General features: G+C 42.2%; 1 protein-coding gene across 1 annotated transcript in view; it reads right to left on the bottom strand.

Annotated features, from left to right (window-relative positions):
• The window catches only part of GRAMD2B (GRAM domain containing 2B), a 136,642-nt gene extending 119,907 nt beyond the window's left edge, over positions 1-16,735 (bottom strand). Inside the window, exon 1 of the mRNA XM_030193563.1 lies at positions 16,542-16,735. Within this exon, the coding sequence (XP_030049423.1) occupies positions 16,542-16,669 (128 nt within the window). The 5' untranslated portion in view covers positions 16,670-16,735. The remainder of the gene's footprint in view (positions 1-16,541) is intronic.
• Between the last annotated feature and the right edge of the window lie 2,048 nt (positions 16,736-18,783).

Raw genomic sequence — 18,783 nt, 5'->3', positions numbered from 1 at the left:
CACATTTACCAGCACAAGTGTAACAGGTAGGGGGGGATGGGCCTGGGTCCGCCTGCCTGAAGTACACTGCAGTACCCACTAAAACTGCTCCAGGGACCTGCATACTGCTGTCATGGAGCTGGGTATGACAGTTGAGGCTGGCAAAAAAAGTAATAATTTTTTTTAGGGTGGGAGGGGGTTGGTGACCACTGGGGGAGTAAGGGGAGGTCATCCCTGATTCCCTCCAATGGTCATCTGGTCAGTTTGGGCACCTTTTTGAGGCTTGGTCATGGAAAAAAATGGACCAAGTAAAGTCGACCAAATGCTCGTCAATGACGCCCTTCTTTTTTCCATTATCAGTCGAGGACACCCATGTGTTAAGCACGCCCCATTCCCACCTTTGCTACGTTTCCGACACGCCCCCGTGAACTTTGGTCGTCCCTGTGATGGACTGCAGTCGAGGATGCCCAAAATCGTCTTTCGATTATGCCGATTTGGGTGACCCTGAGAGAAGGATGCCCATCTCCCGATTTGTGTCGAAAGATGGGCACCCTTCTCTTTCGAAAACGCCCCTGACAGTCTCTATGGCCTGACTCCTGCATATATCTGTCCAATGGAGAGGCTTTTACTTGAGGAGGAAATCTCAGCTAAGACACAAATAATTCTCTTTAGTTTGCAGAGCAAACATACCCAGGACTTAGGTTAATTGTGGCACACTTAAATTTTGTGCTTCCTTTTCCTGGGTGCACTTTAGCTATAGAGTTGTAAGAAAGATAGATCATCTATGCAAATTGCTCTTCAGACCTTAACTGATGAGTAACAGAGTAAATTGTAATGCAGCTAAGGGTCACCAGTAATGTAAAATAACCTAAACCCTTGTCTGATAGCTCATTGGCTGGAAACTTGTAAATTTCTTTACAGTTTCTTGCATAAAGGTGAGCAGTTAAGCTTGTCTTAGTTTTATTGTGTCAATAGATTTATAGTTCCAGTTTCCGAAGAATGTGTTGTCATAATAAACTAGAATTTCAAGTTCATGGATGCAATGGGAGGAAAACTAGGATTGGCTCAGATTGACTCCTACATTTTATTATGAGAAGTTAAGTTTTACAAGGATTCCTTCTTCAGACAGTACACAAAAGCCAAGATAAAAGAGCACCATATAAGACACCACCAGTGTTGTTCAAAAGTACTAGGCCAAAGTACTTAAGTATTAAATTATACATTTATTTTTACTTAACTAAAAGTAAAAAAATACAGTGAAGAACACATAAAAAAATTTACTTAAGTAAAAGTAAAAAAGTTATTGCCTAATATAATAGTTTTTGAGCAAAAAGTAGAGGAGTGTGGTAGCCGTGTTAGTCCACTCTTAAGGTTATCAATAGAAATCAAACAAAATAAAACATGGAAAAGAAAATAAGATGATACCTTTTTTATTGGACATAACTTAATACATTTCTTGATTAGCTTTTGAAGGTTGCCCTTCTTCCTCAGATCGGAAATAAGCAAATGTGCTAGCTGACAGTGTATATAAGTGAAAACATTCAAGCATTACTATGACAGTCTGACAGGGTGGGTGGGTAGGAAGTATGCATGGGGACATCAAAGCATATCATTGATATTCTAACAGGATGGGTGTGGATAGGTGAGGGGAGGGTGATCAACAGAGACATACAGCTTTATGGTTTATAATGGGCTAGGAACCCCAGATCCTTGTTAAGTCCTTTCTGTTGGGTGTTAAAATATTCAATCATTCTGACTTCAAAGGTCTTACGTTCTTGTATGGTTTTAAAGTTACCTTTCAGGATTCTCACTGTGAAGTCACTGTGAAGAAAAAAAGAATAATACAAACCCAAAGGGATGTAACCATGAGGAACATGGAGGAATTACATCCACACCTTGTGAACCAACTTAAAGAGGACCTACATAACATCCAAGGAGAAAAACAATACATTGCTATCCGCAAAAAGGAAATAAAGCTATATTCTCTTCTTCAAAATCAAAGAGAGAGAAACTGCTTATCCTTGAATAGCTATAACTCTGCAGAACCAACATCCCCAGACACCTTGGAGACACTTGGATACACAGCTGAGGCATGTGAAAATCAGACCCCAAACAAACCAGGGAATACTGATCACACCTTTACAGATGCAAACCAAATGGGGATAATACACCTCTCGAACCATCAATTATCACAGCATGAGGTCTCGGTGCTATCCAAAGGGCTCTCATTCTGCCCGTCCAGGGAACTAGATGTAATCCAACTATACTCAGACCTAGAGGAATTCTTTAGAAAAATGCGCCTTAAAACACATTTCTATAATAAAGGGACACCAAACAGACCGGAATACAGTCTTAAACAAAAGAACACTTATTTCACCCCACAGGAGGGACAAAATTACAAGCTGGATAATTACATAGAAAGTTTCAGACATAGGGTGAAATCCCAACTTTCCAACAAACAAAAGAGAATCCTGTACAATCTTACCCCACCAGAAAGAGCGGCCATAAGAACCCTACAAACTAACGAACGCATTATCATCAAACCCGCAGACAAAGGAGGCGCAGTGGTAATTATGGACATACAAAAATACATTGAAGAGGGGCACAGACAGCTCTCAGACAATAAATACTACAGGAAACTAACTGAGGACCCCACACAGGATTACACAAAACAGCTGAAAGACCTTATCAAAACATTTCCTACACAAGCGCAACCTCACCTGAAGAAACTCATACCAAATCAACCTTCCGTCGGCACATTCTACATGCTACCCAAGATCCACAAACCGGGAAACCCTGGCAGACCAATCATATCAGGTATTGGCACACTCACGGAAGAAATATCTGGATTCATAGAGGGAATTCTGAAACCTCTCGTACACAAAACTAACAGCTTCATACAAGACACCACAGACTTTCTGAATAAATTGAAAAATATCAAGCAACTACCACCTAACACCCTTCTGGTCACGATGGATGTAGAATCACTATACAGCAACATTCCACATGCGGATGGCATAGCTGCATGTGGAAGACTCCTAAAAAAATCCACACTGGACCATCAATACTCACCAGAAACTATTACAAAATTAATCAAATTCATTTTAACTCACAACTACTTCCACTTTAACAATGATATCTATCTGCAAATAATGGGCACTGCGATGGGCACCAGGACAGCACCCCAATATGCCAACCTTTTTATGGCTGAGCTGGAAGAGACATTTCTGAATACACATCAGACCAAACCTCTAAAATACTACCGGTACATCAATGACATTTTTATGATTTGGATGGAGGGTGAAGAAACTCTGAAACAATTTTATTCTGCTTTCAATACATACCATCCTACAATCAGATTCAAAATTGACTACTCCCCAGAAAAAGTCAATTTTTTGGACACCACGGTCTCAATCAGTGATGGCTGTATACAAACATCTATATACAAGAAACCCACAGACAGATGCAGCTACCTCCACAACTCCAGCTTCCATCCTTCACATACAAAAAGATCCATCATTTACAGTTAAGCCACAAGATACCACCGTATCTGCTCTGACCCAGGGGACAGAGACAGACACCTTAAAAGCCTGACTGAATCCTTCAAACAGAAAGGCTACAACCCCAAAATAATCTCCAAGAATATTGCCTCCTCCCTCAAAACACCCAGGGAGAATCTGCTACAGTACAAAAAGAAAAAATCCACAGACAGAATCCCGCTTGTAGTGACATACAATCCAGAGCTGGAAAAACTGAGGAAAATCATAAGAGATCTACAACCTATACTCCAGGAGGATGAATTACTGAAAGAGATATTCCCATCCCCACCAGTATTGGCCTTCCGACAGCCACCCAATTTAAAACACAAGCTAATCAGAAGTAAACTTCCATCACAGACTGAAAAGGAACAGAAGGGCACACTTCCCTGTAATTTATCCAGTTGCAAACTATGCCAAAATATTTCACAGGACCCCAAAGTTATCCACAAAGGAAAGATATTCAACATAAAGGGATCTTTCACTTGCTCATCTTCCAATGTGGTATTTATCATTCAGTGTAAAAAATGTAACAAAGGATGCTATATTGGAGAAACAGGCCAGATGCTTAAGACAAGATTCAATTTACATAGACATCATATGAACAATACTGGTGCCAGCAGGGTTCCCATGCCTGTTGGTCAACATTTTACAGGACCAGGACACTGTACCAGTGACTTCACAGTGAGAATCCTGAAAGGTAACTTTAAAACCATACAAGAACGTAAGACCTTTGAAGTCAGAATGATTGAATATTTTAACACCCAACAGAAAGGACTTAACAAGGATCTGGGGTTCCTAGCCCATTATAAACCATAAAGCTGTATGTCTCTGTTGATCACCCTCCCCTCACCTATCCACACCCATCCTATTAGAATATCAATGATATGCTTTGATGTTCCCATGCATACTTCCTACCCACCCCCCTCCTCCCACCCTGTCAGACTGTCATAGTAATGCTTGAATGTTTTCACTTATATACACTGTCAGCTAGCACATTTGCTTATTTCCGATCTGAGGAAGAAGGGCAACCTTCGAAAGCTAATCAAGAAATGTATTAAGTTATGTCCAATAAAAAAGGTATCATCTTATTTTCTTTTCCATGTTTTATTTTGTTTGATTTCTATTGATGAGCAAAAAGTAAATGTACTGCAACTACAATGAATGCAAATATTATTAACATTTTTACCCAACAATTTTATTGTTCTGCAATTCAATCCACTTTGCTTTTAGTAAAACTAAATTTTTAAAAATGACTGTCACTCAGGGCAGCAGGTGTGCTTGTGAGTCATTAATCCTGCACAGCTAAAAGGTTCGACAACTGTACTAGCAGAAAGTGGATTGTTCAGGCTGATTAAAAAAAAATTCCTTCAAATCAGGCCAGGTTGCAATATTACTGATGTCTTCTGACTGGGTCTGCAGGTTATGATCATGGGAATCTCTCAAACACTTGACTTCCATATAGCAAAGAGTACTTTATCATTATCATCTGCATTAGAAGTATTGCTGTCTAATTCATCACTTGCTTCTTCATCTTTATTATCATTGTCGTGCTGTCCAATTACAAAGAAGGCTTTCACAACGTTGTAAATTGTTGTTCTAGCAATTTTTCATCTAATGGCAAACTCTGTTTGAATATCTTTGAGAATTGATGCAAGAATGTCAAATGTGTGAGAATCCTTCAGTCTTAAGGCCAGACAAGCAGACTTCCTCCCTGAAGACTCATATCAATCTAGTGGACAATTACCCCAATGTAAAAATTCCCATGGGATTATGAGCAGTCTGTTGTGGTAGAGTCATATGTCATATGTCTGTTGATCATGAATTGCTACCAGCTTCAGCTTCATCTCCACTTTAAAGTGACCCAACTCATCACTGTTCTGTTTGGCTGGAGGCCACTAACCAATTCAAAAACCACTGTTCTTATAGGTTATATTCACAGAACAGCAAAATTTAAGGTGAGATAATCTACTGTTTGCTGACAAGGTTTGCAATAGCAAAATCCTGTTCTCAGTTTTGCTGTTTCATTTGGTTTACTGAAGAAACATCATTTACATCTCCCTTCTGCTTTTACTTTTAACTGCAAGCATCAGATGTAACTGAATAAAAGCAGTAAAACTTGACAAAATTATTACTTCAGTAAAAATAAAAGTAGCAAACGTTATCCTGTACTTCTTTACAAATAAAAATAGCAAAACTTTTGCTTAAGTATGGTAAGTAGTTACAGTTTCTTAATTACTATACTCCACTGGACACTACTTATTAAATGTGGAATATTCTGCAATAATCTTTTTCTTTTTTTTTAAGCATTGTTTTCCTTGTTAATAATTATATTTCTGACCACTGCACACATCTGAGTTTTTGAACTCAAGCTGTGGTCTGTCTATATTTTCTTTAATATATAAATAGGGCTATAAATGTCTATATTAGTCAAAACCTTATATTTATATTAAAGTTATATTCACATGACTAATGCATTTACCTCACAAATATTATAAATATTCATTCACTATTCAAATAATCATTTTAAATAGTACTTGCTTAAAATCATAAATATTATTACACAATATAATCCCAAATAAAGCAACCTTTTAAAAAATACACCCACCCCCACAAAGCAGTTGTATGCATGTAGAGTGTCCATACGACAAACATGTTCTTTTTCAAAATATTCACTGTCACGATGAACAATTTGAATAAAGTCATTCAAACTCCTCCAATCTGTATGTATTAAATATCCATAACACTCAGAAAGATTCCCAGCTTTGATATCTCAGTCCGATGTGAAGCTTGAAAGAACTTCCCACTGCTTTAAGGTGATCTGTTGTCACAATTAATCTTCATCCATACCATATTTATAATATTTGTGAGGTAAATACATTAGTCATTTGAATAGTTATATTTTCTTTAAGAGGTAAGATAGAGCTTTAGCATGCCATCAGATGCTGTTAATAAATACCAGGACATCAGGAATTAGACCTCCAGATTTCTGAGGCAGATCTGTTCAATCAGTGAAAACAGGACAAAAGATACTACTGTTAAGTATACCTTTCATGGGAATGAGGAGTATGGGATGTGTATTACATGAACATTTTTTTTTATTGAATTCATACTATAAAAGCCAGCATGTGAAATTAGCAATACCCTCTGCTGTGACCGCAGACCAGTACACCAGCTGAATGTTGTAATTATATCACATCAAGCTAAAACAAATAATGCAACCCAACAACACAAGTTAATAAGTGCATTCAGAGAGATGACAATGAAAATAGCTCATGCCTCATGTTTGCTATTTATCAATTCAGCCACTTGGCATATTACACTTTTACTGCTTAATCCAGCATTCTGGATTATTTTTCAGGACTGGAAGGCAATTCACTTCATTAAGACCTTGTGGCTACAGAAGTATTTCAACAAATATAATTGCATGTTGACTCTTAATTCTTTGATATACAACATGAGGGAAGTTTTCAGGCTTTGCATATAGGTTTTGCTCAAAGTTTTTCCTTAGGAACACAAATTTGCACCTGCTTTAGTACTGGTCAACATATCATGAAAACAATTGTTTTAAATTAGATTTAAGACAACATCAAAAAAACAATATCACAGGAAATAAGACCATATTCCAGGAGCAAAAAAGTAACATCAAAACAGCAGTACATTCAAATGGTATGAACCACAATATTTCTTTCTTAACATCTCCACCTACAGAAGCTTCTTTTTCCAACAGAAATCATTCTAACCGAGATGGATCAAAAAAGATATAATAGGAGCAATTTTGAAAGTCTGAAAACTTCCCTATGTCAGTGCAGTTAAAAATGGCATGTTCTTCCATGATATGTAGTTTTAGCTGGGGTGTGTTTAGGTCAGGAGGAAAAATACACACATAGGCTGCATTTTCAAGTCTCTGAGTGGACTTTTTCAGTGAAATTTCCATTCTTGGGAAAAGCTGTGTTCTGAACACATAGGGAGATTAAAAGCAAAAGTACAAGCTTGCTCTTGCTTTGAGAGTTTATGCAAAGGCTGCGGTTAAAAAGTATACACCATCTTTGTCCTAGTACAGTTCGAACATGCTGCCCCCTTCTAATGTTGCTGCATACAGTGTTGCATAGCCTTTCCAGCAAACATAACTCCAAGGCTAAAGGACTTACTTTTGTTGATTCTGATACTACAGATTCTATTCTCTTGTTATTATGTAAGTACAAATGTGATAAATAAATAAATAATATTTAGGTATTTTTTATGCCCCCTTCACTTCCACCTCTATCACAGGAGCTCATGATTCCCTGATCTCTGAAAACCACAAGGTGATAGGATTCATAGGATATGGGCATCAAATACCCAATGTGAAACATTTCAGGTATGTTTTATCAGCTGCCTATGGGCCATATGTATAATACATCTTCTCATAGACAGAAAATGAGAAAGTACCATGGTGCTGCTCTCTTTCCTCTATTAGGGAACATTGAAATACTTACTACCTCTGCTTCTTAAGTTACCTCATGTATACATAATCTGTTTGTACACAGTTTCCCACAGGGCCGGTCCTAGGGTCTCTGGCGCCCCCCTGCAGACTATCAGTTGGTGCCCCCCATCTCCTTACTCTCTTCTCCCACCCTGCCCCTGTCCAGTGATTCTCCTTCGCCTGCATCCCCCTCCCATTTATGGCCACCTGCCCGCCCTCTTCTCCCCCCAACATCCCCCTTTTTCTTCTTGCCACCGTGCGTGGTTTAAGTCTTTTTTAATTTACCTCCGTCCCAGCGGCCGCGTTATTTCAAAGCCCTGCCTGTCTCTAGCCTTCCCTTCCTTCGTGAGTTTGTTCCCGCAGAGTCCCGCCCTCAAGGAAATGATGTCAGAAGGCGGGACTCTGCGAGAATGAACTCACAAAGGGAGGGAAGGCTAGAGATGGGCAGGGCTTTGAAATGACGTGGCCGCTGGGACAGAGGTAAATAAAAGATTTAAACCCCCAAGGGCGGCGCCCTTGAAGGCAGGCGCCCCCCTGTGGTGCTTACCCCGCTTACCGGGTTTGACCGGCCCTGGTTTCCCAGATGACTATATGCTGCTGCTGCTGTTGCTGCTATAGGAGTTTGAAGCCCTTGAGATCCGTCACAAACATCTGTACCCGCTAAGATCCATTCCATCCCCACCCTTCCCCACAATTAATCTCCTCCATCCCCACCCATGCTCTTAGGAGTCAATGCTATTATTTACTTGCTCGCAGCCCTCCGTTTCCTCCCAACCCCAATAGCCTCCTATGGTTCTTTGGATGGTATTCACTATTCAACCAAGCCTCAGTCTGGTGTTCTGGCTGCCTCTCTGGGCATTCCAAGCCTCATTCTGGTGCTCCAACTGTGTCTCTCCATATGTTCCAAGACTCATTCTGGTGCTCCAATTGCCTCTCAGTGCATTCTAAGCCTCATTCTGGAGTAACCAGAGATTTTGATTACACTTTCATGGGAATCCCATGGCAACTTACTCCATCTCCACAGGAATTCCTTGGCAACTTCTTCCATACCCGCGAGATCCCTGTAGTCCCTATTCCCATTCAGCTCTCTAATCCCAACCCCAAGATACTTCAGCTAGTCTTTTTCACAATTTAGGGGAAAAGGCCCTTTCCATTTCTCAGGCAAGAAGGGGTCCAGAGGCATCACTAAGAATTTCTCCAGCAAAGTGCTCAAACTTCATCAAGATCTCAATGACTATGGGAACAGTGGACTCTGAAACAGCAGCATATAATCTGCAAATAGACTAATTTTCAATTCTTGCCCTCTGACCTTAATAATCTGCACCCCTGGATCACATTTAACTTTTATTGCTAACAGCTCAGATGGGTGGGATAAGGGGACATATTTGTTTTTATTAATCATAGCATAAGGTATGATGTGATGCTACATATGCATACTTGATCTTGAACTGTCCTTGCCATTTTCAGCACACAGACTGTAGAAGTCTGCCTGGTGGTGGCCTTGTTCTCTAACTACTGAAGCTGTCATTGAAGCCCCATTCCAGTCCATCCAAATCTGTACAGCCACGATCAGAGCACAGACCATTAAAGTCTGCCCCGGTACTGGCCTTGTTCTCTAACTACTGAAGCTGAATCTGTCCAGCCATGATCAGGGCACAGACCATAGAAGTCTGCCCAGGAGTAGCTTTGCTTGTCAATTACTGGTATTTCTATCTAGTCACTGCCAAACTTGTTTGGCTACCTGCCTTCCGTATAGGATTCCTCTGTGTTTATCCTATACATTTTTGAATTCCGTTACCGTTTTCATCTCCACCACCTCCCACAGGAGGGCATTCTAGGTATCTACCACCCTCTCTGTGAAAGGTACTTCCTGACATTATTCCTGAGTCAGCCCCCTGCAACCTCAATTTATGTCTTCTAGTTCTACCACCTTCCCTCCTCTGGAAAAGGTTTGTTTGTATATTACTACCTTTCAAATATTTGAATGTCTGTATCATATCACCCCTTTCTCTCTTTTCCTCCAGGGTGTACATCTTCAGGTTATCAAGTCTATCCTCCTATGTCTTGTGGTTCAAACCCCATACCATTTTTTTTGCTTTTCTCTGAACCGCTTTAAGACTTTTTACATCCTCAGCAAGATGCGGCCTCCAAAACAGAACAGAATATTCCAAGTAGGGCCTTATCAATGACTTGTACAGAGGCATCAACACCTCCTTTCTTCTGCTGGTCATACCTCTCTCTATGCAGCCTAACATCCTTCTGGCCATGGCCATCGCCTTGTCACATTGTTTTGTCACCTTGAGATTCTCAGACAACACTTCACTATTCATTTTCATTCATTGAGAAAAATGGGCATTTAACCCTACCCTCTGTTTTCTGTCCAATAACCAATTCCTAATCCATGACCTTTTAAGTTTCTCAGGAGACTTTCATGAGCAACTTTGTCAAAGGTTTTCTGAAAATCTAGACATACTGTCTCAACTGGCTCACCTTTATCCACATGTTTTACGCCTTCAAAGAAATGAAGTAAATTGGTGAGGCAGGACTTCCCTTGGCTGAACCCATGCTGACTCTGTCTCATTAAACAATGTTTGTCTATCAGGGGAATTTTCGAAAGAGAAGGGCACCCATCCAGTGGCGTAGGAGGGGGGGGGGCGATGGGGCGGTCCGCCCCCGGTGCATGCCGCTGGGGGGTGTCGGCGCCTCGCTGGTTCCTTGCTCTCTCTGCCCCAGAACAGGTTACTTCCTGTTCTGGGGCAGAGAGAGCAAGGAACCAGCGAGGCGCCGACACCCTCCCAGCGGCGTGCTCTCGGATGATTGGCCCGCCCACCCGCCCCTCTACCGCCTTCCAGGTATGTTCTCGCGGGCGGGGGGGGGGGTGTTGCGCTACGGAGGGGGGAGGGTGCGTCGTGCTGCACCCGGGGGGGGGGGGTGCGCAGTGGCGACCCGCCCCGGGTGTCAGCTGCCCTCGCGACGCCACTGCACCCATCTTCCGACACATCGGGAGATGGGCATCCTTCTCTCAGGGTCACCCAAATCGGCATAATTGAAAGCCAATTTTGGGCGCCCTCAACTGCAGTCCATCATGGGAACAACCAAAGTTCACGGGGGCATGTTGGAAGCGTAGTGAAGGCAGAACTGAGGAGTGCTTACGAGATGGGTGTCCTCGGCCGATAATGGAAAAAAGAAGGGCATCCGTGACGAGCATTTGGTCAACTTTACTTGGTCCATTTTTTTTCACGACCAAGCCTCAAAAAGGTGCCTAAACTGACCAGATGACCACTGGATGGAATTGGGGATGACCTCCCCTTACTCCCACGGTGGTCACCAACGCCCTCCCACCCTAAAAAAAAATTTAATTTTTTTTTTGCCAGTCTCAAATGTCATACCCAGCTCCATGACAGCAGTATGCAGGTCCCTGGAGCAGTTTTAGTGGGTACTGCAATGTCCTCGGTTTCCATTATCACCGAAAACCAGGGATGACCATCTCTAAAGGTCGACAATCTCAACATTTAGGTCGACCATCTCTAAGGTCGACCTAAATATTGAGATTTGTGCGTCCCCGACCATATTATTGAAACAAGATGGACACCCATATTGTTTTGATAATAGCGGGGATGGTTTCCCCGCCCCTTCACGCGCCATCCTGCTGGGATGCCCTCAGGAAACCTTGGGCGCCCCGTTCGATTATGCCCCTCCACATGTTCCATAATTTTGTTCTTTATAATAGTTTCCACTATTTTCCCCAGCAATGAAGTCAAGCTTACCAGTCTGTAATTTTCTGGATCATCCCTGGAACCCTTTTTAAAAATTGGCTTTACATTGGCCACCCTCCAATCTTCAGGTATTATGGATGAATTTAATGACAGGTGATCACTAACAATAGATCAGCAATTTCATGTTTGAGTTCTTTCCGTACCCTGGAGTGTCTGCCAACCAGTCTAGATGATTTATCACTCTTTGATTCAGGGGCATAGCCAGACAACAGATTTTGGGTGGGCCTAGGCAAGAATTGGGTGGGCACCAAGTGTTCTCTTCCCCCTCCCAAAAAAAAAAAAAAAATTATCTCAGCTGGTGGGAAACTGCTTCTTTCCACCTTGGCAGTAGGCATGCACTGAAAACTGAGCATGCGCAGGTGCCGGTGTCATGGAGAGTAGCGTTTTCGTTACCATCAGGGGAATATCTTCAGCTGGCAGAGCTTGGGATTCCCACCAGTTACCACTAAACATGTGCTACTGTTGGGTGGGCCTGAGCCATAAATGGGTGAGCCCTGGCTCACCCAAGCCCACCTGTGGCTACGCCACTGCTTTGATTTGTCAATTTGACTCTGTATGTCTTCCAGGTCATTTGTCCCCAGGTTGATTACATCAGCATTGGAATCCTTACTCTATTCTTGGACCATATTCAGTATTTGGTTGGTACTTCTGGTAGAAGAGGATCCTGGAAGGCATTTCACTAGGTTAGGACCCTTGAACTCTGTTCTTAAGTTAATGCCTCTTACAATGGAGTCTTCTAGCAGTAAGAATTTTCTGCTTTAAAGTGATTCGTCATTGTTTTGTGGATATCCTTTGGATTGAGTTATATTCCTTGTCTCTGGCTCCACCTCAGTACTTCTTTTCTGAGCACCATAATGCTCCAATGCAGCAAAGGAATTATATAGGGGCAAAGTTTGGGAGGGTGGATGCTTCTGTCCCACAGATACATAGTAACATAGTAACATAGTAGATGACGGCAGGAAAAGACCTGCATGGTCCATCCAGTCTGCCCAACAAGACAAACTCACATGTGTATACCTTACCTTGATCTGCACCTGCCCCCCCCCAGGGCACAGACCGTACAAGTCTGCCCAGCAGTATTTCCCGCCCCCAACCACGAGACCCGCCCCCCACCACCGGCTCTGGCACAGACCGCACAAGTCTGCCCTCCACTATCCTCGCCTCCCAACCACCAACCTCTCCTCCCCCACCTGCTCCGCCACCCAATTTTGGCTAAGCTTCTGAGGATCCATTCCTACTGCACAGGATTCCTTTATGCATATCCCACGCATGTTTGAATTCCGTTACCGTTTTCATCTCCACCACCTCCCGCGGAAGGGCATTCCAAGCATCCACCACCCTCTCCGTGAAAAAATACTTCCTGACATCTTTTTTGAGTCTGCCGCCCTTCAATCTCATTTCATGTCCTCTCGTTCTACTGCCTTCCCATCTCCGGAAAAGATTTTTTTGCGGATTAATACCTTTCAAGTATTTGAACGTCTGTATCATATCACCCTACTACTACTACTACTATTTAGCATTTCTATAGCGCTACAAGGCATACGCAGCGCTGCACAAACATAGAAGAAAGACAGTCCCTGCTCAAAGAGCTTACAATCTAATAGACAAAAAAATAAATAAAGTAAGCAAATCAAATCAATTAATGTGAACGGGAAGGAAGAGAGGAGGGTAGGTGGAGGCGAGTGGTTACAAGTGGTTACGAGTCAAAAGCAATGTTAAAGAGGTGGGCTTTCAGTCTAGATTTAAAGGTGGCCAAGGATGGGGCAAGACGTAGGGGCTCAGGAAGTTTATTCCAGGCGTAGGGTGCAGCGAGACAGAAGGCGCGAAGTCTGGAGTTGGCAGTAATGGAGAAGGGAACAGATAAGAAGGATTTATCCATGGAGCGGAGTGCACGGGAAGGGGTGTAGGGAAGGACGAGTGTGGAGAGATACTGGGGAGCAGCAGAGTGAATACATTTATAGGTCAGTAGAAGAAGTTTGAACAGGATGCGAAAACGGATAGGGAGCCAGTGAAGGGTCTTGAGGAGAGGGGTAGTATGAGTAAAGCGACCCCTGTTCCTGCTTTCCTCCAGGGTATACATGTTCAGGTCAGCAAGTCTTTGCTCATACGTCTTGGAACGCAAATCCCATACCATTCTCGTAGCTTTTCTTTGCACCGCTTGCATTTTACCTGAGCCTACTGTGACCCATCTATTCCTCTGTTGCTTAGCCTTATTGTCTCAGGCAGAACTACAAATCGTAAGTTTTTCTAAAACACAAGATTGGAGATTGCATGATCTCCAGGTTTGAGTCTTTTCGGAAACTGTTTTACTACGTGGGGCCCAAGGTATTGGATTTCTCAGGGGATCATGGAGGAGGCCTAAATTTTTGATGAAGTCCTTTGCCATAACAGTGATGGGTTTGCAGTAGGGCTGTACCAAATATTCTGCCTCCTAGTGCTCCTAATGCATTTTTCATATTTGTCCAAATATGAATAATGCATTTGGGTCACTAGTGGCCTCTGGTTTGCAGGTTATGGTACTCATGGAGCAGCATGTATGGTACTTTCCTATCTTCTGTCTATGAGAAGATGCATTGTACATATAGCCCATAGGCAGCTGACATAAAACATACCTGAAACTGTTTCACATTGGGCATTTGATGCCCATATCCTGTGACTCATATCACCATTAAACAGAATTGGCCCCAATACAGAACCCTGAGGCACTCCACTACTCATCTTCCTTTCCTCTGAGCAAATTTTACCACCACCCTCTGTTGCCTGTCAGTCAACCAGTTTGCAATCCAGTTCACCATTTTGGGTCCTAAATTCAGCCCTCTCGGCTGATTCATGAGTCTTTTGTGAGGAACCGTATCAAAGGCTTTGCTGAAATCCAAGTAGATCACATCTAGCGCATGTCCTTTGTCCAGTTCAGAGAAGTGCAATCTCCTGTGATTGGACTCAGAGGTAGAAGTGAAAAATTACCTAACTGCTGCAAAAGAAAGGCCTTTAGTATTAGAGTTATATTTGCTGGAAAGGATATGCAACACTGTATACAGCAATATTACAAGGTGGCAGCCATGTTCAAGCCCCATTCATAATTTAGATGTTTGAATCCTGACACATAAATTTCTAGCTATGAAAAACATTTATAACCTGATTTTGGGAAGCCAGGGTTTAAATTTCTAAATCGGCAATACGTCCAGCTGGCAAGGGAGCTTGGTTTGGGTGGAGAAAAACATGGAGATACATAGAGGAGTGGCCTAGTGGTTAGAGCACCGGTCTTGCAATCTAGAGGTGGCTGGTTCAAATCCCACTGCTGTGCCTTGTGATCTTGGGCAAGTCACCTAACCCTCCATTGCCTTAGGTACAAGCTTAGATTGTGAGCCCTCCTGGGACAGAGAAATATCCAGAGTTCCTGAATGTAACTCACCTTGAGCTACTACTGAAAAAGGAGTGAGCAAAATCTAAATAAATACAATTTTCCATAACAGAAGGGGAATGCACATCTACCACCCCTGAGATTAATGTTAGGAATTAGACCTGCTCCTAGGGATGTCCTGAATGCAAAAAAGCACTGATCGTGACAGCTAACACAGGGTTGGTATTGTGCAGTAGCTGTCATGATTGCTGATAGCACAGCTGCTCATACTGAGGTAGTCTGGTAGCATGAGAACAGCCCCCTAAATTAAAACAACTGACATCCCCCGTTATATGGAAGGATGACCCCAAACAGAAGTACTCTGAGACTACTGAGCTAGGGGAGGGGTCAGTGCCACCATTTTGACACCTGGAGCTAAACAGAGTGGAAGTGACGGAGGTGACTACAAGGTGAGTCCTGGGGATAGCTGAAGTGTCTGTGGGGGATGGGTGGAAGTCAGTTTTAGGTGATTGAGAGGGGCTTTTAGTAAGAGGAAAGGGCTTATAGAAGGATTAGGGGATGCTCAAATGGGGAGGAATCAGGGGTGATCTGGTTGGGGGGATGAGAGGGGTGTTCAGGACTTGCTGCAGTGGGTGTGTATATCTGGCACATTGATGTCTGTGGTCTAAACTCTCCACATAGATGTTGTAGTGCTGAACCTGACATGTCTATATGGTGGTATTCACGCTGTCGATGTTATTAATGTCTGCATTTCTAAAATGAGTCCTCCCACTGGATATAGTCGATGCAGGGATGTTCAAGTTGGCAAGTATCTTAGAAAGGGATCTATGGTGGCAGACCCTTTTCCAAAATACTTGCAAAAGCTTTAGATAGCCCGACCTGGATGTCTCAATTCTGGTGTGTGTGCGTCCTTTCTAAAATGCAGTTCTATATTAATATATGAATGTTGTACTTATGAGAAGAAATTTACATGAATTAGAGATAGTTAATAGTTTTGTAAGGGTCTGAAATGTTATTGTTAATTTTCATGTTTCTGAATGCAGCACTTTGAACTGTGCTTCTTCATTTTATGCATTTGGCTTTGAGACAGTTCACAACAAAAGGCAAATTATAAATTTTATATTAAATTCAATAGAATGTGCTGATGTTCATGGACACATGATTCATGTAACTTTAAATGTTTTCGTCTACTTCAGCTCATGCTTCCTCTGGTTTATATTTTTGTGCAATACTGGAATGCACCCAGTAAATAAAATCCTTAGGGATAGCAATGGCATGAAAACATAATAGAAACCTTGTATACACACACACAGCTTGAGGAACTTGCAAGTTCAAATGATATATAGTCACTTCCTATTTGAAAACAACTGTGTTGCTTTTGGTTAAATAACCTGTGTCTAGTAGATGAAATCAGTAAAACTTACCTTAAAAACACTGATCCGACACTGTCTTTAGGACTGAGGGGAGAGTCCAAATCGATGCTTAGGAAACTGGAATGCCTGTCATTCTGCAAAAGAGAATCATCCAGCGACAGCCTTTTCCCCATGCTCATGATTACTTGACTCAGGGTAGCGGCTGGAGAATGACCATACCAGCTTGACAGCTTTCCACAGACAGATATGAAGTTAGACTTTCAAAGGCTTTTTGCTACTCCCGGAAATATGGTGTTGGCCTGGATCCAGATCAGATCAGGCATGTTATCAGTTTATGAGTAACACATTATGGTGACTGGGTGACAACATCAGCAACTTATCATAGCAGCTGCGTTCTGTTACTTGTATTTCTCTGTGAAAGAAAGGTTTACTTGTTTTAAAGGCATTACAAATTTGTTATTCTTGCATACTGAATCACAAAAATACAAAAAAATGACCTGTCTCAAATTGGTGTGTTTACAGAGCTAATATGTGCCTGGAAAGTTGGCGTTATTCCATTGAAATGCCTGCCTGGCCAATGGTTCATGTTTTTTTTTCGAGTGAATTAAACCTTGATACACAGCCATATACTGGTTACGTAATCAGTCCCAAAATGAACAGAATATTTGTTTTTCACTTTTTGAACTGCTGTTCTCTGATAAATGTTTTTCCATTCCTTAAACAAAGTCGAATGGTCTAATACTGAGCATGGTGATAAATGACCACATGTCCAAGTTACACAATTTCCCAGTCCTGGCCTACTCCCTGAGCTGATAAAACATTAACATAGCAAATTTCTCACCAAAAATGGGGAAACACTAAAAGTGCAAATGCAGTGAAAGACAGTAGTCAGTTAAAAAAAAAAAAACGACGACAAGAACAACATAACATTGACATTCGCACATCAGCCAGCCTTAATAAATGCTTAATTATAAATAATACCAAACAACATTTTCTTTTTGGAATAAAATTTGGCTGCAGCTTTATTTCCAAATAATCATAAATAACTCAATTCACTTAACAACCACTTAGTAACATGTCAATCAATATCTCGGTTAAATTCATATAGCGGTTTAATACTGTTAAGCCATTCGGTCACGAAACTGGCTCGGTTAAATTCATATAGCGGTTTAATACTGTTAAGCCATTCGGTCACGAAACTGGCTTACCTTCCCCAACTTACCCCCATCCCCCCATGTGACTTACGGTGCCGTCAAGCCACATCTCACTCATGGCGGTTCCGCCCCTGAGTTCTTTTCCATTTCATAACTTTCCCAATATTCATTTTAACCGCTTCTGGTGCCTGTAGCACCCTTCATCCAGGCACCCCCTTTTATTAAAAGCTGCTACCGATCCTCCCAAATACTACCCCCCACTCCCCCATGCCCCTCCTAAACTTCTCCAAAATTCAACCCCCAAAATCCCCATCTCCCACCAAAAACAGGGTGGGCCGGGACGGGTCCTTCAACTACCTTTCAACCACCCTCCCCCTCTCCTACCTAACTAACTATCCTTTTCAGCGCCAAATTCCTCCTATCCTGTCCTTTCCTTCCTAACCAATCCAATTCCTTTTCCTTCAACCAATCCCCTTTTCTTTCCCTTTGTTGCTGCCCTGCCAGCCTCCAATTAATTCACCCCACTACCCTCTCTTTTCCCTCCCCCCCACCCTTCATCAATCTAACTTGGCTGCTTCTGTCTCAGCCAATGTTATCACCCTCACTGATTAACAGTGAGGGTTTCCTAACATTGACATTCGCACATCAGCCAGCCTTAATAAATGCTTAATTATAAATAATACCAAACAACATTTTCTTTTTGGAATAAAATTTGGCTGCAGCTTTATTTCCAAATAATCATAAATAACTCAATTCACTTAACAACCACTTAGTAACATGTCAATCAATATCTCGGTTAAATTCATATAGCGGTTTAATACTGTTAAGCCATTCGGTCACGAAACTGGCTCGGTTAAATTCATATAGCGGTTTAATACTGTTAAGCCATTCGGTCACGAAACTGGCTTACCTTCCCCAACTTACCCCCATCCCCCCATGTGACTTACGGTGCCGTCAAGCCACATCTCACTCATGGCGGTTCCGCCCCTGAGTTCTTTTCCATTTCATAACTTTCCCAATATTCATTTTAACCGCTTCTGGTGCCTGTAGCACCCTTCATCCAGGCCACAAGCGGTGACAGACTATATCTTGTCACCGCTCCCCACCAAACAAGCTGCAGCCAAATTCTTCACTAAACA

The sequence above is a fragment of the Microcaecilia unicolor genome, chromosome 2 (genome assembly GCF_901765095.1).
Source record: "Microcaecilia unicolor chromosome 2, aMicUni1.1, whole genome shotgun sequence".
Classification (NCBI taxonomy): domain Eukaryota; kingdom Metazoa; phylum Chordata; class Amphibia; order Gymnophiona; family Siphonopidae; genus Microcaecilia; species Microcaecilia unicolor.
Note: the sequence above shows the minus strand (reverse complement) of the source record. Positions and strands in the feature narration are given on the sequence as shown.